The sequence below is a fragment of the Camelus bactrianus genome, chromosome 9 (genome assembly GCF_048773025.1).
Source record: "Camelus bactrianus isolate YW-2024 breed Bactrian camel chromosome 9, ASM4877302v1, whole genome shotgun sequence".
Lineage (NCBI taxonomy): Eukaryota > Metazoa > Chordata > Mammalia > Artiodactyla > Camelidae > Camelus > Camelus bactrianus.
The window spans coordinates 2,861,685-2,879,740 of NC_133547.1; the positions used below are offsets into that span (position 1 = coordinate 2,861,685).

The 18,056-nt window shown below is 54.2% G+C and overlaps 2 protein-coding genes across 5 annotated transcripts; both read left to right on the top strand.

Moving 5' to 3' along the window:
* The first annotated feature begins 471 nt into the window (after positions 1–471).
* TNNI3 (troponin I3, cardiac type) lies at positions 472–3,827 on the top strand. The gene is made up of 8 exons (XM_074369069.1): positions 472–638; positions 947–959; positions 1,111–1,197; positions 1,649–1,690; positions 1,918–2,049; positions 2,442–2,531; positions 3,053–3,229; positions 3,673–3,827. Exons 1-8 carry the CDS (start codon positions 628–630, stop codon positions 3,754–3,756), a joined length of 636 nt encoding a protein of 211 aa, XP_074225170.1. The 5' UTR covers positions 472–627; the 3' UTR covers positions 3,757–3,827.
* A 2,751-nt stretch (positions 3,828–6,578) lies between these two features.
* TNNT1 (troponin T1, slow skeletal type) lies at positions 6,579–16,731 on the top strand. Of its 4 annotated transcripts, XM_010961891.3 has the most exons (13): positions 6,579–6,688; positions 6,798–6,811; positions 7,090–7,116; positions 7,353–7,385; positions 8,169–8,190; positions 9,972–10,035; positions 10,328–10,444; positions 10,667–10,744; positions 12,524–12,637; positions 12,888–12,997; positions 15,384–15,474; positions 15,579–15,619; positions 16,595–16,731. In XM_010961891.3, exons 1-13 carry the CDS (start codon positions 6,657–6,659, stop codon positions 16,638–16,640), a joined length of 789 nt encoding a protein of 262 aa, XP_010960193.1. In that variant the 5' UTR covers positions 6,579–6,656; the 3' UTR covers positions 16,641–16,731. The 4 variants fall into 4 exon arrangements, with proteins under 4 accessions (XP_010960193.1, XP_045377812.1, XP_010960194.1 ...); XM_045521856.2 differs by lacking the exon at positions 7,353–7,385 and having other exon boundaries at positions 6,646–6,688; positions 7,090–7,137; XM_010961892.3 differs by lacking the exon at positions 7,353–7,385 and having other exon boundaries at positions 6,646–6,688.
* The last annotated feature ends 1,325 nt before the right edge of the window (positions 16,732–18,056 follow it).

Consider the following 18,056-nt stretch of genomic DNA (forward strand, 5'->3'; position numbering starts at 1 on the left):
GGTTTCCAAATGGACTAGGGGTGAATTTCTCTGTGCTGCCTGCTGAGAACATAGGCACCCCACACCTAGATCCTCATAAATCAGAAAAATTTATCGATTGGCTAACAGGTTTGGGGCACTGAAACTGACCAAAGTTGGTGAGAAAGACAAAGTTCCAGCCCTCATGGAGATTGCAGTTTAGTGAGGGGGTGGGACCTAGACCCCTGGGTCTGATGTTGAAGGGGACTGGAGGCCCAGAATCCTGGGTCTGAGGGATGAGGGGCTGGGGATCCGGACTCTTGGGTCTGAGGGAGGGGAGTTTGGGGGTCTAGACTCCTGGGTTGGTGGGAGGGGGGGCTAAATTCTCAGGCCACCAAGGTGGAGGGGTGAGCCAGCTGGAGCACAGCCCGCCCCACCCCTCACGCGCCCCGTTATCTCGAATCATGGGCAAGGGGAGGAGGGGGCAGCAGTATATTTAGTCTCTGTCCTCGCCCTTTATCTCAGTGTCCTCAGTGAAGCTTGAGCAGACCGGACAAGACGGAAGTCCCAGGGGCCTTCAAGGTCAGCCGGACGCCCCCACACCGACCTTCCAAGAAGAGCCCCTTACCCCCTTCTCTGCGTCCCCCAACTCTTGCCCTGAGACCCAGCATGGCGGACCAGTGAGTGAAGCTTGGTAACCTGGACTCCTGAGGTCCGAGGCAGTGGCGGGTAGGGTGGCGATCTCCCGGGTTCCCGAGGCGGTGAGAGTTGCGAGGTTGGACTCCCGGCCTGAGAAGGGAGGTAGGGACAGGACTCCTGGGTGTCGGAATGAGGTAAGAGTTTGAGAATCCGACCCCTAGGAACCGAGAAGGGGGAGCTGGTGGGCCGGACTTTTCAGTCAGAGGGGCTTCTGGGGTCCCTTGGGACACGGACTGGACAGGACCCGGGCCCACCATTAACCCTCATTTCCTGGTTTCTCTCCCTCCAGGAGCGGCAATGCGGTGAGAGCGGGCGTGGGCTGGACCCGCACAGCCGAGGAGGGCGCTGCCGGGAGGGCTTTGGGGCGAGAGGCCGCAGCCCTGGGAGACCGCATGGCGAGGGACTGGGTGGGGAGGTCCCTGTGGTGACGCCGCCCCGTTCTCCCAACCCCAGGCTGGGGACTCGCGTCCCGCCCCCGCCCCGGTCCGACGCCGCTCTTCAGCCAACTACCGCGCCTATGCCACGGAGCCGCATGCAAAGGTGGGGGCGGGGCCAGATCGGTGGGCGGGGCCGGGGCGGGGCCTCCCGAGGTCTGGATTCAGATTCTTAGGTTATCAGCATTTTGGGGAGGAGGGGTGGAGCCAAGGCCAAAACTGGACTTTGGTCGTGGGCGGAGTCCAAGCGGATACAGCGCTTCGGGGGCGGAGTTTCGCAGAGGGCCGGGCTCTGATTGGTGAGAGCTGCCTATGGGCGAGTCTCATTGCCCAAGGGAAATATGATTGCTTAGGGATGGTGGGCAGTGCCTAGCCACAGTCAGAGGCCAGTATTGGTGGATGGGAATGAGGGGCGTGGATTCCCGTAGACCAAAGCCTGGAGGTGGAGGCGGGCCTAAATCTGGACCTGGCTTGAGGGAGCAGGTTCCGAAGACCTCCCACCATCCACCCTTGGTTTCCCCTCCCTCATCCTTCCTTACTCCATCTCATCCCCACAGAAAAAATCTAAGATCTCCGCCTCGAGAAAACTGCAGCTGAAGGTGGGGATGGGCCTGAAGAGGGCGCCTCGATGTCCCCGGGAGGGGGTCTTGAAAGTTGTGGGTGGGGCTTTGGATGAGTAAGTGGGCGGGCCCTTGGAAAGACTGATACCAAACGTGAGGGGGCGGTTGTCTGGAAGACGGCCTGAGGTCAGAGAGCGGGGCCGGCTCGGGCGGCTTTCCCTGCCTTCATCCTGGCTGGGCTGGGGTTACCTGCCTCCTCTCCCCAGACCCTGATGCTGCAGATTGCGAAGCAGGAGCTGGAGCGAGAGTCAGAGGAGCGGCGCGCAGAGAAGGGGCGTGCTCTGAGCATGCGGTGCCAGCCTCTGGAGCTGGCCGGTCTGGGCTTCGCCGAGCTGCAGGTACCAGCTCTAATCAGGGATTCCTGCCCAGACCGGGATTAGAGGTTCCTAGTGTCCAGTCATGCATCCCTTGGGACTCAGGGGTACAGTTACTATGCCTCTGCTCAGGATCTTTGGGTTCAGTCTCCCAGTCCCTACTCTCAGGAGTTCAGAAGTATGGCTTCAGCTGCCTACAATCCCCAAACCCAGGGGTTGGTTCCTCCAGCCCACTCCAGTCCAGATTCTCAGGAGAGTTGCTCTAGAGTTCTGCTTTGTTCGCAGTTCCCCAGACTCTGGCTTCAATCTACTCCTCCAAGACCAGATATCCAGGTCCCCATCCCGTCCTCCCTCAGACCCAGAAGTCCAGACCCCCAAGTCTTCTCCCCACTACACACACCACATTCCTCCACCAGGACTTGTGCCGACAGCTCCATGCCCGTGTGGACAAGGTTGACGAGGAGAGATACGATGTGGAGGCAAAAGTCACCAAGAACATCACAGAGGTGGGAGGCACTGGGCAATCTGGGTCCCTTCAGGGCAGAGTGAGATTCCCAGGGCTCTTGCGGCTGCTAATGATTGCAGACACCAGGACACCAGGACAACTCTATGAGCGTGGGAGGGAGGGGACAGAAGGATGAGTACAGTATGGTCAGGGAATGCTGTTCCAGGCAGAGGGAATAGCACATGCAAAAGCCAAAAGGTGAGAAAGCAGAAAATATGTTTGTGAAAATGTATGGCTAGAGCCTCAAGCGTTGGTAAGTGAGTTCAGGTGTGGACCAGGGAACTGTAAGATGCGTGTATTTGGACTGCGATATGTCAGTAGTTTTCAGAAATGAGTCTGGGGCAGATCGGGTTCCAGTTCTAGGATGGGGAGCTTGGATTTTGTCCCAAAGGCGGAGGAGCCTGAGCTACCGGAGATCCTGGATGAGGCCTGGATAAGGATAGGAGGGAAGTGTAGGGTGGAAGAGCAGGGCAAGGGGGAAGTGGATGGAGAGGTCTCCACCTCCCTTTATGGCCACCCCAGATCGCAGATCTGAACCAGAAGATCTTTGACCTTCGAGGCAAATTTAAGCGGCCCACCCTGCGGAGGGTGCGGATCTCTGCAGATGCCATGATGCAGGCACTGCTGGGGGCCAGGGCTAAGGAAACCTTAGACCTGCGGGCCCACCTCAAGCAGGTGAAGAAGGAGGACACTGAGAAGGTGAGTGTGGCTAGGTCAAGGAAAGGGGGTGCTTAGGGAAGAGGGTGGGGGGGGCAGCAATCCTAGGGCCTAGCCTGAGGGCAGACAACACTTGGAGTTGTGGGGAGAAGTATCTGGTAAGGGTCCTCAACAGGAAGTATAGGAGGAGCACAGGAAATGCAAGAGGAAGACAGGATGTGGAAGGGGAAGAGATGAAGTGCATATTAGGGAGACAGGAAGTTCATGAGGGAGACAGGAAGTCCATGGAGGAGACAGGAAGGGCAGGAGGGGGACAGAAAATGCATGGGGCAAATTGGAAGGGATTTTCTGAGGGGCAAGAATTGTTCCAGAACCAGGTTCTGGGATGGGCATCCAGAACAGAGTGGGACCAGCAGGCATGAGGGCAAGATATTGGAGAGCCTGTAGACCAGGAAGACACCCTAACCTCTGACCCATTCCCACAGGAAAACCGGGAGGTGGGAGACTGGCGCAAGAACATCGATGCCCTGAGTGGGATGGAAGGCCGCAAGAAAAAGTTTGAGGGCTGAGCTAGCCTATGCATGGCCCTGGCCCCGGCCCTGGCCCTGACATGGCCCTGAGGAATAAAGCTTCTCTCTGAGCTGGGAGTGGCTGTGTGTCTACCCTCTGGTGGGCTTAGGTGTGAGAGAGGCAGAACTGAGGGCAGGGCTCCCCAAAGCCACACAGCACAGCAGGATCAGAGCTGGCTCTCCAATATGGGGCGTTCTCAGCTCCTCTGCTCCACTTGCGGGTGCACAGAGGTGCCGAGACCAAGGCCCAAGTCAGACAGACACACGGAGGGACAGACAGACTGGGTCAGAGACACAGGGAGAGAGAGCCAGCCAGAGACAGAGATTCATAGAAAGAAGTTGACAGAAAGGGAAAGCAGAGCAACAGATACACACAGCCAAGCCCAGTGATGCCCTCGCCTTGGGAGAGGCAGAAGCGAGGACCCACAGAGGGAGGACCACAGAGACATAAAGAGACCCCCCCCACCGAAAAAACGAGCTAGAAAGGTAGAGACAGACACAGAGCTAAAGACAGACAGAAACCAGGTCACAGACCAGGAGACACAGACATCAAAAGACAGACAAACAGCAGCAGATACGCAGAGACATCCACAGAAATGCAGAGAGAGGAAGGAGGGGAGAGACATGCAGAGTGAAGAAGTCAGAGACACAGAGATACAGAGAGAGCCCAAAGAGAGCCCCTAAGCCGGCCATGGAGAAATGCAGAGAAATGGAAACAGAGAGCCAGAGCCAGAGCCACTGAGAAGGGTGAGGAATCCCCTAGAGTTCAAGGTCGTGGCTTGGCTGGGAAGGGGGAGGGGATACCAAAAAAGATCAGTGTCAGATGGAGGTGGGGGATGTGAGGTCCTGTGGGCCTGACACCCCCTCCCCCTCCCCCAACACACACCTGTTTCCCTGCTTTAGCGCCTGTTGTCACCAGGGTGGAATCCTGGTGGCAGACAAAGAGATGGGGGTGGGGAGGGCTGTGCAGGGTGATGGACAGACAGAGTGCGGAGGCTGAGAAGCGGAGACAGACACACAGAGAAACAGATGGAGAGTCACAGAGACAAAGGAGAGACAGACAGAAACGGGGTATGGGAGGTGGAGGCCAGGAGAGACCCAGAGAAAGACATGAGACCATGGAGAGAAATCGTCCCTTGTACCCCTGTCATCAAAAAGCATTCCCCAGGGACATACTGTGTGCCGAGCCTGGGGGCTTCGGAGCAGAGTGTGCTGCCTGCTTTGTGAGCTGGGGAGCCTGAGGGTGGTCTGGCCCAGCCCACAATTCCTGAGAAATGCTTTTGGGGTGAGGGAGAGAGGACTTGGAGCAGCTAGGAGGTGCCTGGGTCCCGAACTTGGAGCCAGAGTGGGGGCAGGGCATTCTTGGAGCCGGGCTGAGTGTTTGAGGAAAGGAATTCTCTCCCCAACCCTCTCCCAGTCATCAGAGGCGGGGCCGAGCCTCCGGCTATAAAACGGGGTGCTCCAGCCTGCCCGGCAATACTCAGCCCTACCACCTACACCTCTGCTGACCCAGCCTCAGGTAACCAGCCCTGCTGTCTCTTTGGGGAGGGGGCAGAGGGTGGGAGATGTGAGACGTGTGAAGAGGTAACCAGGCAGAGGGGGCATGAAAAACGAAGGTCTGGGAATTTAAGCGGGTCAGTCTTCAGGGGAACTGGGGATGGAGGGAAATGTTTTAGGATTGGGTGGTTATACAATTTGGGGGTGCCAAAATATATCATCTTGGGACCTCAGAGGTCTGAGTTGGAAGGAATCTCAGAAATTGGGAGTCTCATGGCAGTCTTGGATGGCAGACAGTTTGGGTGTCAAGACTGGGATGGGGGTGGCATTTCTCAGAATCTTGGAATTTAGGAATTGAGGTCTCAGGATCTCAGGTCTTAGGACTGGAGGGACCAGAATTTGTAGTGTCATATTTTTGGGTATCATAAATCAGGCCCCTGAGTTTGGGCACCCAGATTTTGGGGTCTTGTGATCTTGAAGCTTCAGAATTTGGGGTGTCAAGACCTAGGGGTCAATATTTTAGGGTGTCTGGGTCCATCATCTGGGGTAGCAGTTGGGGGTCTCAGTCTGAAGATATGAGGTTTTCAGAATGGTTTTCAGAATTCATAAATTGGGGTCTGTGTGTATTGGGATTTGGGGGGACTCTCTTAACCTGGGCACCTTGGGGATCTCAGAGATTGGGGGTCTAAGTATTTAGGGGTCAGTATGAGGTCTGTTGCAAAGCTGCTCTTGATGTGACCTGTCCCCTCCATGGCAATGTGTGAAGGTGAAAGGAGGGGACAGGTGGGCAGATAAGCAGCCAAAGGGGAGGGGGGTCTGGGGGTGGGAGTGGGGAGGGGGTGTGATTCATTCTCCCAGAAACCTCCCCCCTCCTCGAATGCTTCTCAGGAGATGTCCTCAGTTTCACCCTCTACGACATCCCCCTGAAATAGATCCTGGGGGTGGAGCAGCTATTGTCTTCAGGACACTGCCTTCCCAAATGCCTTCTCCTAATCCCGACTCAGATCAGGTTCCTATGGACTTGTCATAAGACAAAGGAGGACAGCTGTGCTGCGGGGGTGGGGGCTGCAGCCTTGGAGCTTTGCCGGGACCACACCTCCCAACGCCCTGTCTTCACCGGAGGTTTAGGGGTCTTTAGGAGTTGGGGGCCCCAGCCCCTCCTCCCTCAGACCCAGGGGACCAGGCCCCCAGCCCCCTCCTCCCTCAGACCCAGGGGTCCAACCCCCAGCCCCTCCTCCCTCAGACCCAGGGGACCAGGCCCACAGCCTCCTCCTCCCTCACACCCAGTGGTCCAGCCTTCCAGCCCCTTCCTCCCTCAGACCCAGGCGTCCGGCCCCAGTCCCTCCTCCCTCTGGCCCCCACCTCATTCTGCCTGTTCTCTGCGGCGCATAGGTCACACCAAGATGTCGGACGCCGAAGAGCAGGAATATGAAGAGTGAGTGATGCTGCCGGGAGGGCTGGGGGCTTGGAGCGGTGGAGACATGTCTCACCTCCAACTCGCCTAACTCTCCTCCTCCCTCTTTCCTTCCCACCCGGGTCTTCAGGGAGCAGCCTGAAGGTGAGTGGAGTGTGGGCTGGCCTTGGGGGGCTTGGGGACAACTTGGTGCATCTTAGCCCACCCGACCGATGCCCACCGTCCCGGTCCGTACAGCCAACGGGAAGAGCTCACTGAGCGCACATGCAGCTGAGACCCAGGGGGGTTCCCCGGCCCAGCTGACTGGAACCCGAGCCCGGGTCTCTACCCACTCACCCACTCTGTTCCCTCATCTGAAGGCCCTGTCGCCCCCGACCCCCTGGGCTCCTAACGGCTCCTCTTCTCTCCCCCACCCCTTCCAGAAGAGGAAGCTGCTGAGGAGGAGGAAGGTGAGGCCCTGGACTCCGCAGGTCTGGAGCTGGAGACGGGGCTCGGGGGCTGGGTGGGGTGGGAACGCTGGTCCAGGGTGCCTGCTGGGCGGAGGACGGGGCTCCCCACAACCTCGGCCTCAGTTCCTTTAACAGCCTCTCCCTCTCTCCCCTCTCTCCCCCTCCTGCATCCGGGCATGGCCGCTCCCCTCCCCTGGCTCCCCAAATCCCCGCTTCTCCTCCTGCCCCCTCCCCAGCCCCCGAGGAGCCGGAGCCGGTGGCAGAGCGAGGTAACCGCGGCTGCTTCGCTTCCTGAGAGCGATTTCGCGGGCCCTCGGGGCCCTGATCTCGACGTTGACTCCCTGCGCATCCCTGTAACCCGCCCCAGGCCCGGTCCTTTAAGCCCTGGAGAGCTCGCGCGCCCTCTGGTGGCCATGAAGGGAAATAGCCTCGTAGAGGCTTTAACCCGTTCCCTTCCTTCTTAAAGAGACCGACACCCAAACCTTCTTCCCCAGACTGGAGGAATACTTATAGAAGGGTTGGATGTTTGCGGAGAGGCACCCCTCCCCCGTCTCATCTTCGCCTGTCTGTTGTTTTTCTCCTCCATATACATTCAAAGCTTGGGGCCTGAGGTGCAGAAGGGTCTAGCAGTGGGAGTCTGGATTCTTGTGTTCCCAATGGGGACGGGGACACAACTGCTAGGTCAGCGAGTGAAGAGAGGGCTTGGGGCATCCCTGCACTGCTAGGTCTTGATGGAGGAGGGCAGGAGCTCTGGATGCGGAGAAGGAAAGGCTAGGGGTTTGGACGCCTGGGTTCCCAGAGAAGTGGGAGGGGATCCCCATACCAGTTCTGAATGTATATCTGATGCGTGTGACCCTCCCCCTCCTTTATGGCCACCCTGACTTCCCTTATCCTCTTTTATCCCCTCACCTCACCCCTCCCCCTGAGCTGCAAGAGAAGGGAACTGGGCTTTGGGGACCAAGGCTTGGGTGGGGGTTGGTTTCTCTCATTTGAGTGTGTCACACCCACCCCCATGAACTCTTGCTAATTATCTCTTTGTATTCCTCTACCAGAAGAGGAGCGCCCCAAACCAAGGTGAGATCCTAGGGGAGTGGGGGCCTCAATTAAGTCATCCTAAATATATCCCCCAGTTCCAGGGACAGGATGCAAAAAAGGCAGAGAAGGAAAGTGGAGACATGGAAACAGGCAATAGGACAGTGATTCCTTCTTTCAGCAAACATTTCCAGAGAACTTCCCACTGTTTGGCGAGTCAGACCCTGGCTGCCCTGTTGGTGAAACAGACCCAGATACAGCAATGGTAGCACAGAAGAGGACCCTAGGCAATCACGGAAGGCTTCCCAGGGGAGGTGATGCCTGAGTCCTGAGGGACAAGGTGTTTGCTAGCTGAAGGAGAGAGACTGTAGACCAGGAAGTGGTGTGGCATGCACAAAGTCTGGTGTTTGGGTCTAAGCCAGTCTTTCAGGGAACAGGTGCAGACACAGGTCATTCTGATGAGGAGGATCACAAACTGGGCAGACCGGTGGAGGCTATAAGAGCTCATGGAGTGGGGAGAAGAGCCCCGGAGGAGATGACATTGGGGCCAAAGCTTGGAGATGCAAGGAGGCAGCAATCCAAGCATGAGAGGCAGAAATTCTATGGACCTGGGTGGACAGCAGTGTGAATTTCACTGTGCCTAGGGGGATGGGACCTAGGAAGCCAGGGCACTGAGGAGCCTTGAAAGGGTTTTGAACAGAGGAGGCAGAGGGTCAGACCCAGCTGAGAGAGCACATGCGTGCCTCGGCATCAAGGGAAGACCTCAGGGGGTGGAGAATATCAAGGGAGAGGCATGGCAGGCAGAGAGAAGAGCATGTGCAAAGGCCCAGGGGCATGAAGGCACATGACATGGCCAGGGAAGCTTGAAATGTGGTGTGTGTCTGTGCACGAAGAGAGAAGACACTGGAGAAGCTGGCTGGGGCCAGATGGAGAACGGCTCTGAATGCCAGGCTGAGTTGATTGGACTTTGTCTTAAGGGTTAGATCTGGGTGTTAGAAAGGCCCTCTGGAGTCCTGAAGGAAGATGAACCAAAGGTGGACAGCTGGAGGCTGGGAGGCCAGGGAGGAGGCTGGCATGAAGGTTCAGGTGAGAGGGCAGATCAGCTCAGCTGGGGCACAGTGTGTCCAAAAGCAGAAAATGTCTGTTAACTTAAGTCTGGGGTTTAGGAGAGAGTCTGGGGTGGAGACAGAGTTGATGAATCCCCAGTAATGGATGATAGTCAATGTCATAAGAGTGAATGACATTAATCCCAAGAGTATCCTATGAATGAATCAAAGGGCAAAACTCTCATCAGGGGACAAGGAGACAGCGATGGGACAGCCGGAGATATAGGAAGAGAATCAGGAGAAGGTGCTGTGTCTTAGAAACCAAAGAGAGAGAAAATACGGGCATGGAAGTGCTTTGGGTAGGAAATCAAGGAGAGGGTGGGGGCTGACCCCCAGAGCAGCACAAATTGTATTTGTCCATTTGTCCAGTACAAATGCAATGCAAGCCACATATGTAACTCAAACTTCTTTTTTTATTAGCTACATTTTAAAAAGTAAAACAAGTCAGGTAAATTTAATCCTAGGAGCATATTTTATTCAACTTTTTACAGCTGAAATCTCATAATTTCAACATTAATCAATATAAAACATTATTAGTGAAATAGTTGATATTCTTTTGTTCCAAACCACATCTACCCAATCCAGCGTGGGTATCTTACCGACAGCCCCTCTGATCTGGACCAGTCACATTCCAGGTCCTCAGAACCACGTGTCGCTGGTGCCACCCATCAAGGAGGTCAAACTACTCACAGTCTTTCTTCGCTTTTGTCCACTCAGCCGTCCCGTGGTTCCTCCACTGATCCCGCCGAAGATCCCAGAAGGGGAACGTGTGGACTTCGATGTAAGTAATGGACGTCCCATCCCAGGCAAATTAGGGTGCAAATTAGGAAGAGGCGCCCCCCCCCCACTTGTGGAATTGCGTCCTGAGAGCCCACTAGTGTCCGAACACGATGCTTTGCTGCCATCTTCTGGAAACATAGTGCACAGCAGCCGTCTGGCTCCGTAGCCAGTCAAGCCTACCGATTCTTGCTGGGAAGGGCTCCCCCTCCTGATGCTTCTCAGAGGTGCCGAGAGGTTGGCGCCTTCTGGGGCACCGCCTGGGAATGACAGGGCTCCCATCCTCCGTCCCTTAGGACATCCACCGGAAGCGCATGGAAAAAGATCTGCTGGAGCTGCAGACGCTCATCGACGTGCATTTTGAGCAGCGGAAGAAAGAGGAAGAGGAGCTCGTGGCGCTGAAAGAACGCATTGTGAGTCGAGGGAGGCGGGGCTCCTTGAGCTCTGCCCCCTCTTTCCACCCTTTGGATCTTGGGAGACACGGAGAGCGGTTCCTGTCCAGTACAGGCTTGCAGCTGAAACCTTTGGGAATGTACCCAAGTCCGTGTCCATCCCCACTCTTGACCTAGCCTGGGAAGGGATGTGTCGGGGTAGGTGGAGGTCCCTGCACCCCCTCATTCTTCTCCCTCCCCCAGGAGCGCCGCCGGGCAGAGAGAGCTGAGCAACAGCGCTTCAGAACCGAGAAGGAACGCGAGCGTCAGGCCAAGTTGGCGGTGGGTGCCTCCTCCCTCCTGGGAGCCCAAATGCTCCTTTTTCAGCCAGGCATTACCATTTTCCATTCATGACATTCTCTGTGATCCCAAGAAAGTCATCATGCTGTATTATTCAAAGATCTTTCTGTTGGAAGTGACAGAAACCCAAGCCCAAACTGGATTCAGCAGAAAGAGAATTTAATTGGCTTATAAAATGAAAAAGTCTAGCTTGCTTCAGGCATGGCTGGATCAAGGGACACAAATGATATCACAAAGATGCAGCTTTTCTCTTCCCATCTCTTAACTAATCTCTCTGTGGATACTGGGGTGACCAACTCATCCTGGTTTGCCTGGGACTTCCCTGGTCTGAGCCCTGAAAATCCTGCATCCCATCAGTCTCAGGCAAACCAGATGGTTGGTCACCCTACTGGACACCCTTGTTCCTAGGCAGGGGTGGCAAATGGCCACCAGCAGCTCTGGCTTAACCCCCTCTTCCCTCTGTCTCCTGCACAACCCCTGGGATGTTTTCAGACTGTTCGCCAGTCCATTGTGGATTGACCCACTGGCTAGTTGGGGGACAGGGGCTAGATACTTCTGTTGCTTTAGGCCTTGGAAACATGACCTGAATTGGCATCTGGAATTGACTCACTCAAACCACTTGTAAGGAATAGGAATCAGCTGGTGGGGAAGACAAAGTACTGGTCTCCCAATGATGTCCACGTTCTCATGTCCCAAGTCTATGAATGTGGGAACTTACATGGGGAAGGGGACTTTACAGATGTGATTAAGTCAAGGATCTTGAGACAGGATTATCCTAGATTTTCTGGGTGAGTCCAATGTCATCACAAGGGTCCTTATAAGAGGGAGGACCTTTGAAGATGGAGGAAGGGGCCATGAGCCAAGGGATGCAGGCAGCCCCCTAGAAGCTGGAAAAGACAGGGGAGGGAACCTGAACCTCCTCTAGAGCCTCTAGAAGGAACCGGCCCTGCTCACACTTGACTTAGCCCACTGAGGCCCACTTCAGACTTCTGAACTTCAGAACTTGGAGATGACAAACTTGCATTGCTTTAAGCCACTATTGGTTAAGCCAGAATTTGTTTGCAAGTTACAGCAGTGAGAGGAAGCTCGTTCAGCTGGGGAATGCTGGGCTAGCGAAGAACATCAGGCCCACCTCATGGGCCCTTCCAAGGGGCAGGGGGTTGGTCTGGCCAAGCCGCTATTTCTGGTGTATGCAATGCAGGCTTTCCAGACTGGTGGCGATGTCTCAGTGAAGGCATTCTAGAACCCCTTCCTCAGGCTCAAAGCCAAGAGCCTTTTTACTGCTCCAGGCACCCCCCCACACACGCACACACCAATTCCCATTACCAGTGACCCTCCTTGACCTTCTGAGGACATTCTTGTCTCATAAAACTAAGGGAGATTAAGTCCCGAGAGGGTATGTGTCTGCACTGAGATCACACAGCAAAGGTCACCACTGGCCATTTCAGCCTGCAGGGATGAAGAAAAAAGCAAGCATCTCCCTCCCCGACTAGAACTTTTGCTGTTGAGGGGGTGGATGTTAAGACCCCGAGAGGAGGAATGACTTGCAGGGGGTCACTGGGCCAGGCCTGGAGGGGCCTGGAGGGGCCAGGAGGGGAGCACCTGCATCCTTGCCTGTTCTCATACCAACCTGGTCTCCCATGCTTGGGTCTGACTTAGCACAGAACCCAGCGCCCCTCCCATATGCCCATCTCAGACCGCCTCCCCTCTCAATCCAGGAGCCTGGGGGAGGCCCCGGGATTAACCCCTTTCTTCCCACAGGAGGAGAAAATGCGGAAGGAAGAGGAAGAGGCCAAGAAGCGGGCTGAGGATGATGCCAAAAAGAAGAAGGTTCTGTCCAACATGGGGGCCCACTTTGGGGGTTACCTGGTCAAGGTGAGTTCAATCTGCTGGGGCCTGAGGTCTAGGTTCCCAGGGAAGAGGTGACTGAGAGCCCAGACTTCTGGTTCCTGAGGGGAGGAGTGCTGGGAGCCTGGACCCCTGGGTCTGAGGGAGGAGGGGCTTGGGGTCTAGATCACTGGGGTCCTGAGGGAGATGGTATCGGGGAACATAGACCCCTGGGTCCTGATGGGGAGCCATCTGGAGGATCTACCCCCAGCTCAAGCTGTCCCCTTCCAACCCTCAGGCAGAACAGAAGCGGGGTAAGCGCCAGACAGGGCGTGAAATGAAACAGCGCATCCTGTCTGAGCGTAAAAAGCCCCTGAACATCGACCACATGGGAGAGGACCAGCTCCGGTAGGTGGAGGGGGCCTGGGTGGGAGACAGGTAGATAAGGGCACCCGGCGGGCAGAGCCAGGTGGGTGGAAACCCTGATGCCTTGTGACTTTGGGCAAGAGTCTCTCCCCTTCTGATCCCTTAGCCTGCCCTGTGGAATGTTTCACTGATAGAGGACCCATGTGTTGTGGGTGACCATGTTGTCTTAAGGATGTCCCCTGGGAACTCCAAACGGGCCCCAAATTCCACTTGAATTAAAGCCAGATCTCTTCCTGACGGGGCCCTATCTCACTCTTGGCACAGCCTGCATCTCATGATAGCCGTAAAAGGCTGGGGAAGGTCTTTCCTTCAGGGGCCTCACCCGTGTCTTGAAATTCTCCGTCCTGGGCACAGCCCTTAAACTTGGAAATGTTCACCACCCCAGAGGGGGCACAACGATGGGGTTTGGAGCTCAAAATCTGAAACCCCTTGCTCAGTGCTGCCCGCCACCCCACCCCCAGCTGTGTGATCTTAGGCACGATGTTTAATTTCTCTGAGCCTTGCTTTCCTCATTGGTAAAATGGGGATATGGTAACAAAATCTACCTCAAACAGGAGGGGTGAGGGTATAGCTCAGTGGTAGAGTGTGTGGTTAGCATGCACCAAATCCTCGGTTCAGTCCCCACTCCCTCCATTACAATAAATAAATAAACTTAATTACCTCCCCCCCAAATAAAATTTAAAAAAAAATATACACCTCATAGAGCTGTGAAATGTCAGTGAGATGATAATAGTAGTAATCAGTTATCATCGTCATCTTTATCATCATGGTGGCAGCAGGTAGACATTAGTATTACCCTCATGTTAAAGGTGAGCAACTTGAGGCACAGAGAGGTTAAGTAACCTTCCCAGGGTTGCACAGCTTGCAGGTGGAAGAGTGGGGATTAGAACCTAGGCACTCTGCTGCCATCAGTGGTGCTCTTCCTCACTGTTTTATAAAGGGTTGTGATGGTAAATGTTTAACAAGTGGATCTCCATGGGCTGAAAGTCCACATTTTAGCATTTGCTCATGTCTGTGGTGTAGATACTCCCACTACACTGATTTCTTTTTCTTTCTTTCTTATTTTTTTCTGAGTGGAGAGAGGTAATCAGGTTTATTTATTTTTAATTTTTTTTTTAACGAAGATGCTGGGATTGAACACAGGACCTCATGTATGCTAGGCAGGAGTTCTACCACTGAGCTACACCCTACCTCCCCTCTCCCTGCTGATTTCAAACTACCCGTGTGATGACCCTACACTTGGGGTCGGGAAAGGATGTGCTGAGTTGGCTCTCGGAAGGCTCCAGCCCACCATGGGCTATGTACCCTCCCTCTTCAGTCATGTTATCCCAGTGTCTCACACTAAATAACATGTCGCTAATGTTCTTTTCCCCTCCTTTTTCCTTCCCCACCACACGTCCACTCATAATTGGGGGTCCACTCATACTTTTTGAGGAGCTCCAGTTACCTAAGTTTTATTTATTAGGTAGTGGTCATAGGATGGTCTCTAAAATTTTTAAATAAAATACACCATGGAGGAGAGAGCATTTGAAAACAATTAGTTGCCAAAAGAAAACAAAGAATGTTAGTAAGATTAGAAAGAATAGTAACAACGAGCTTCACTGAGTGTTTATAATTGCCAGGCACTTTATGCCTATTATCTCATCCTGTAGCAGCTCAGTGCAGTAGATTTTTATTAGTTAAGAATAAATTTGGCCACTCCACCATTTTTCGCCTGGTATTTCCATCTTCAAAAATCACCTCAAGGTCCAGTGTGGCTGCTGGAGCTCCAGCCATCACAGCCAAGCAGCAGAAAGAAATTGCAAGGGAATAGCCACAAAGGTTTACCTGGAAGCCCCACCCAATGATGTAGTTTCATCCCACTGGCCACCCCACCTGCAAGGGAGATTGGGAAGAGTGGTTTTTAAACTAAGCCTACCACAAAAATTTCTCTATCTAAAGAACAAAGAGAGAAGAGATACTGAGTGGGCAACCAGCCATCTCTCTTGCAGTTTTATTTGTCCACTTTTCTGGAGAGGGAAATGGGATCCTAGGAGAAGTCACTTGGCTGTAGTCACAAACCAGAGAATGACAGAGCTGGTACTGGAACCAAGGCTTTCTGACTCTGGGGCCTGGGCCCTAAACCATGCCATCATTTTCCCTTAAGGAAACATGAACTCTCCATTTTAGATACGGAGGAAGTGGGGCAGAGATTTAAAAGCCTTTGCCACAATTCACTCTGAATATTGTGGCCTCAGCTGTTAACAAAATAGCACCCATCATGCCAAACTCAGAGACTGGCTGTGTGGCTTTGAACCACTGCCTCAACCTCTCTAGGCCCTGGGGTATGGCCTGGCTCCCTTGCATGACTGCCCTTCTGCCCTGCCAGGGAAAAGGCCCAGGAACTGTCAGACTGGATCCACCAGCTGGAGTCCGAGAAGTTTGACCTGATGGCCAAGTTGAAGCAGCAGAAATATGAGGTGAGACCCATCTCTGCTGGGCGCCCAGGCTAGACCCAGGATGGAGCAGGGCAGGGGCGGGAGGGGGCCGGCCTGTCCCTCAGCACCTCCTCCTGCCTCCGCAGATCAATGTGCTGTACAACCGCATCAGCCACGCGCAGAAGTTGTAAGTGCAAACAGGGCCCTGGCCCCACCCCCCTCCCTCTGACTCTCAGGGCCTCTCTTTCCTTCCCTCTAACTTCCCCCCACTTTGTGAGTTTCAGTCTCTCACCCTTTCTTGGGGGCCCTACCTTTGTCCCTCTTTCTTGGGAAAAGTTCTCTCCACGCTCCAACTCTCTTGGAGTCTCAATCCTTGCTTTTTTTTCTTTTCCTTTTTTGGGAGGGGGAGGTAACTAGGTTTATTTGTGTATTTATTTATTGATGCGGGTATTGGGGATTGACCCCAGGACCACATGCATGCTAAGCACAAGCTCTACCCTACCCCCCATCCCTGTTTCTATGTCCCTCTAAATCACTGGTTCTTGGGGAGGGGGTGGTCTTGCCCCGCCCCCGCCCCAGGGGACACGGGGCAATGTCTGGAACATGTTTGGGGAGGGGGATGCTACTGGCACCTGGTGGGTGGAGCCCAGGGACACTGCTCAACACCCTACAAGGCACAGGACGGCCCCCACCACAGAATGATTTGGCCCAAATGTCACCAGTGCTGAGGCTGAGAAGCCCAGCTGTCAACCTTTCTTCCTGTTCTTGCTGGGTCTCCCGGCTGCTCCGCATCCCTCCCTACCACCCGTCTGATCTCTATTCACTTTCTCTCATTTTCCATCCTCCTGTCTCTTTCACCCCAGCCTCCCGGTCCCCTCTGGCATGTTGCTCCCTCAGTCACCCATCCCTTCGTTCCCCAGCCCCTGTATCCATAAACACTTATCAGCACCCAAATGAACATCCTGAACTCATGCACTGATGTCAACTTCCCCTGTGATGGTTAATCGCTCCACCCCAGTCAGTGAACCCAACGGGAAGGCACTTGCTGGCCTCTTCCCCTGGTGGGGAGGGCGGGTATTTGGAGGGGATCGACTTCCTGAATTGAGGGCAGGGGCCCCCTCTCAAGGGTCAGTCCTGCCTGATAACCCTCCTTCTCCTACAGCCGGAAGGGGGCCGGGAAGGGCCGCGTTGGAGGTCGCTGGAAGTGAGGTGGGGACGCTGGCCCACCCCGAGGCACCTGGGCGCCCTTGGAGTGTGTGCCCCATCTGTGGCTTGAAATAAACGCTACACTTTTAGACACCTGCTGAATTCTTTGATTGTTATTATTAACACGTGGTTACCACTCGGGTAAATGCCGAGGCCAGGGACTCGCGATCTGATCTGATCCTCAACAGCCGCGGTGATGATGTGAAAAGTTGGACCCTCACACACTGTGGTGGGAATGGAAAATGGTGCAGCCACTTTGGGAAACAGTCCCGTGGTTCCTTGAAAAGTTAAACGTAGAGGGGGTGGGGGGATAGCTCAGTGGTAGAGCGCGTGCTTAGCATGCAGGAGGTCCTGGGCTCAATTCCCAGTACCTCCGTTAAAAAACAAAAACAAAAACACATGTTACATGTAGAGTTACCAGAGAACTCAGCAGTGCTGTTCCAAGAGAACAGAAAACCTATATCCGCACAAAAACGTACGATTGTTGGCAGCAGAATTATTCGCCATAGCCAAGAGGTGGAAACAACCGAAAGGTCCGTTAACCAATGCATGGATCTCAGGGACTATCACTGAGCCATGAAAAGAAGTGAGGTGCTGACACTGGCTACAACGCAGACAAATCTCAAAATCATCACGTGTGAAAGAAGCCAGACCACATCTTGTGGGATTCCATCGATACGAAATTCCCAGAAGGCAAGTCCACCAAGGCAGGAAGTGAGTAGTGGTCTCCAGGGACTGGAGGAAGGGAGGAACGTGGCGGTGGTGGTGGTGGTGATGGCGATGGCTTAAGAAATGGTGTTTCTTTGTGAGGGGTGGTGAAGATGCTCTGGAATTCGGTAGTAGTCATGGCTGCACAACCTTGTGACTAGATTTAAAAAAAAAAAACAAACCCACTGAATTGCACCCTTTGAAATGGTAGCTTTTTCAGGATGGGAATTACATCTGAATTTACAAATGTAAAACCCAGCCAAATAAAAACATTTGCAACGCTGTCTCTGGGAGGGTCGCTTTGTGACAAATTATTGCCCACCATTTGCTGGTGTGCCTCTATGACTTTCAAAACAGAACTTATAGTAATGAGCATGAAGGTCTGGCTCCTGGGCCTCAAATCTACCAATTACTGCTGTTTAGACAAAATAGTTGAGTCAGAGTTGAGATGGGGCTGTTTTGTGAAGTCCGGGCATGGGTTCCTTCGTTTGTGTCTACCATCCCCACGATGTTGCTGCCTTTGTCAGAGGGTAAGTGCTGGGAACTGAAGGCTTGGATGTCTCCCCCGTCTCCTCCCCAAAAGCCATATGTTGAAGCTCCAGTGGACTGGTGTTGGGAGGTAGGGCCTTGGGGAGGTCATCAGGTTTAGTTGAGGGCTTGAGGGTGGGCCCCCCATGATGGAATTAGTGTCCTTATACGTAGATGAAGAG

What these genes read in the sequence shown, in the direction of transcription:
- TNNI3 (XM_074369069.1), top strand. An exon ending in CGAGAAAACTGCAGCTGAAG is followed by an intron (nt 1,691 to 1,917) that starts GTGGGGATGGGC and finishes TCCTCTCCCCAG; the next exon opens with ACCCTGATGCTGCAGATTGC. An exon ending in TCACCAAGAACATCACAGAG is followed by an intron (nt 2,532 to 3,052) that starts GTGGGAGGCACT and finishes TGGCCACCCCAG; the next exon opens with ATCGCAGATCTGAACCAGAA.
- TNNT1 (XM_010961891.3), top strand. Translation starts at nt 6,657, where the DNA reads ATGTCGGACGCCGAAGAGCAGGAATATGAAGA. An exon ending in GGAGCCGGTGGCAGAGCGAG is followed by an intron (nt 7,386 to 8,168) that starts GTAACCGCGGCT and finishes TTCCTCTACCAG; the next exon opens with AAGAGGAGCGCCCCAAACCA. An exon ending in TGGCGCTGAAAGAACGCATT is followed by an intron (nt 10,445 to 10,666) that starts GTGAGTCGAGGG and finishes TCCCTCCCCCAG; the next exon opens with GAGCGCCGCCGGGCAGAGAG.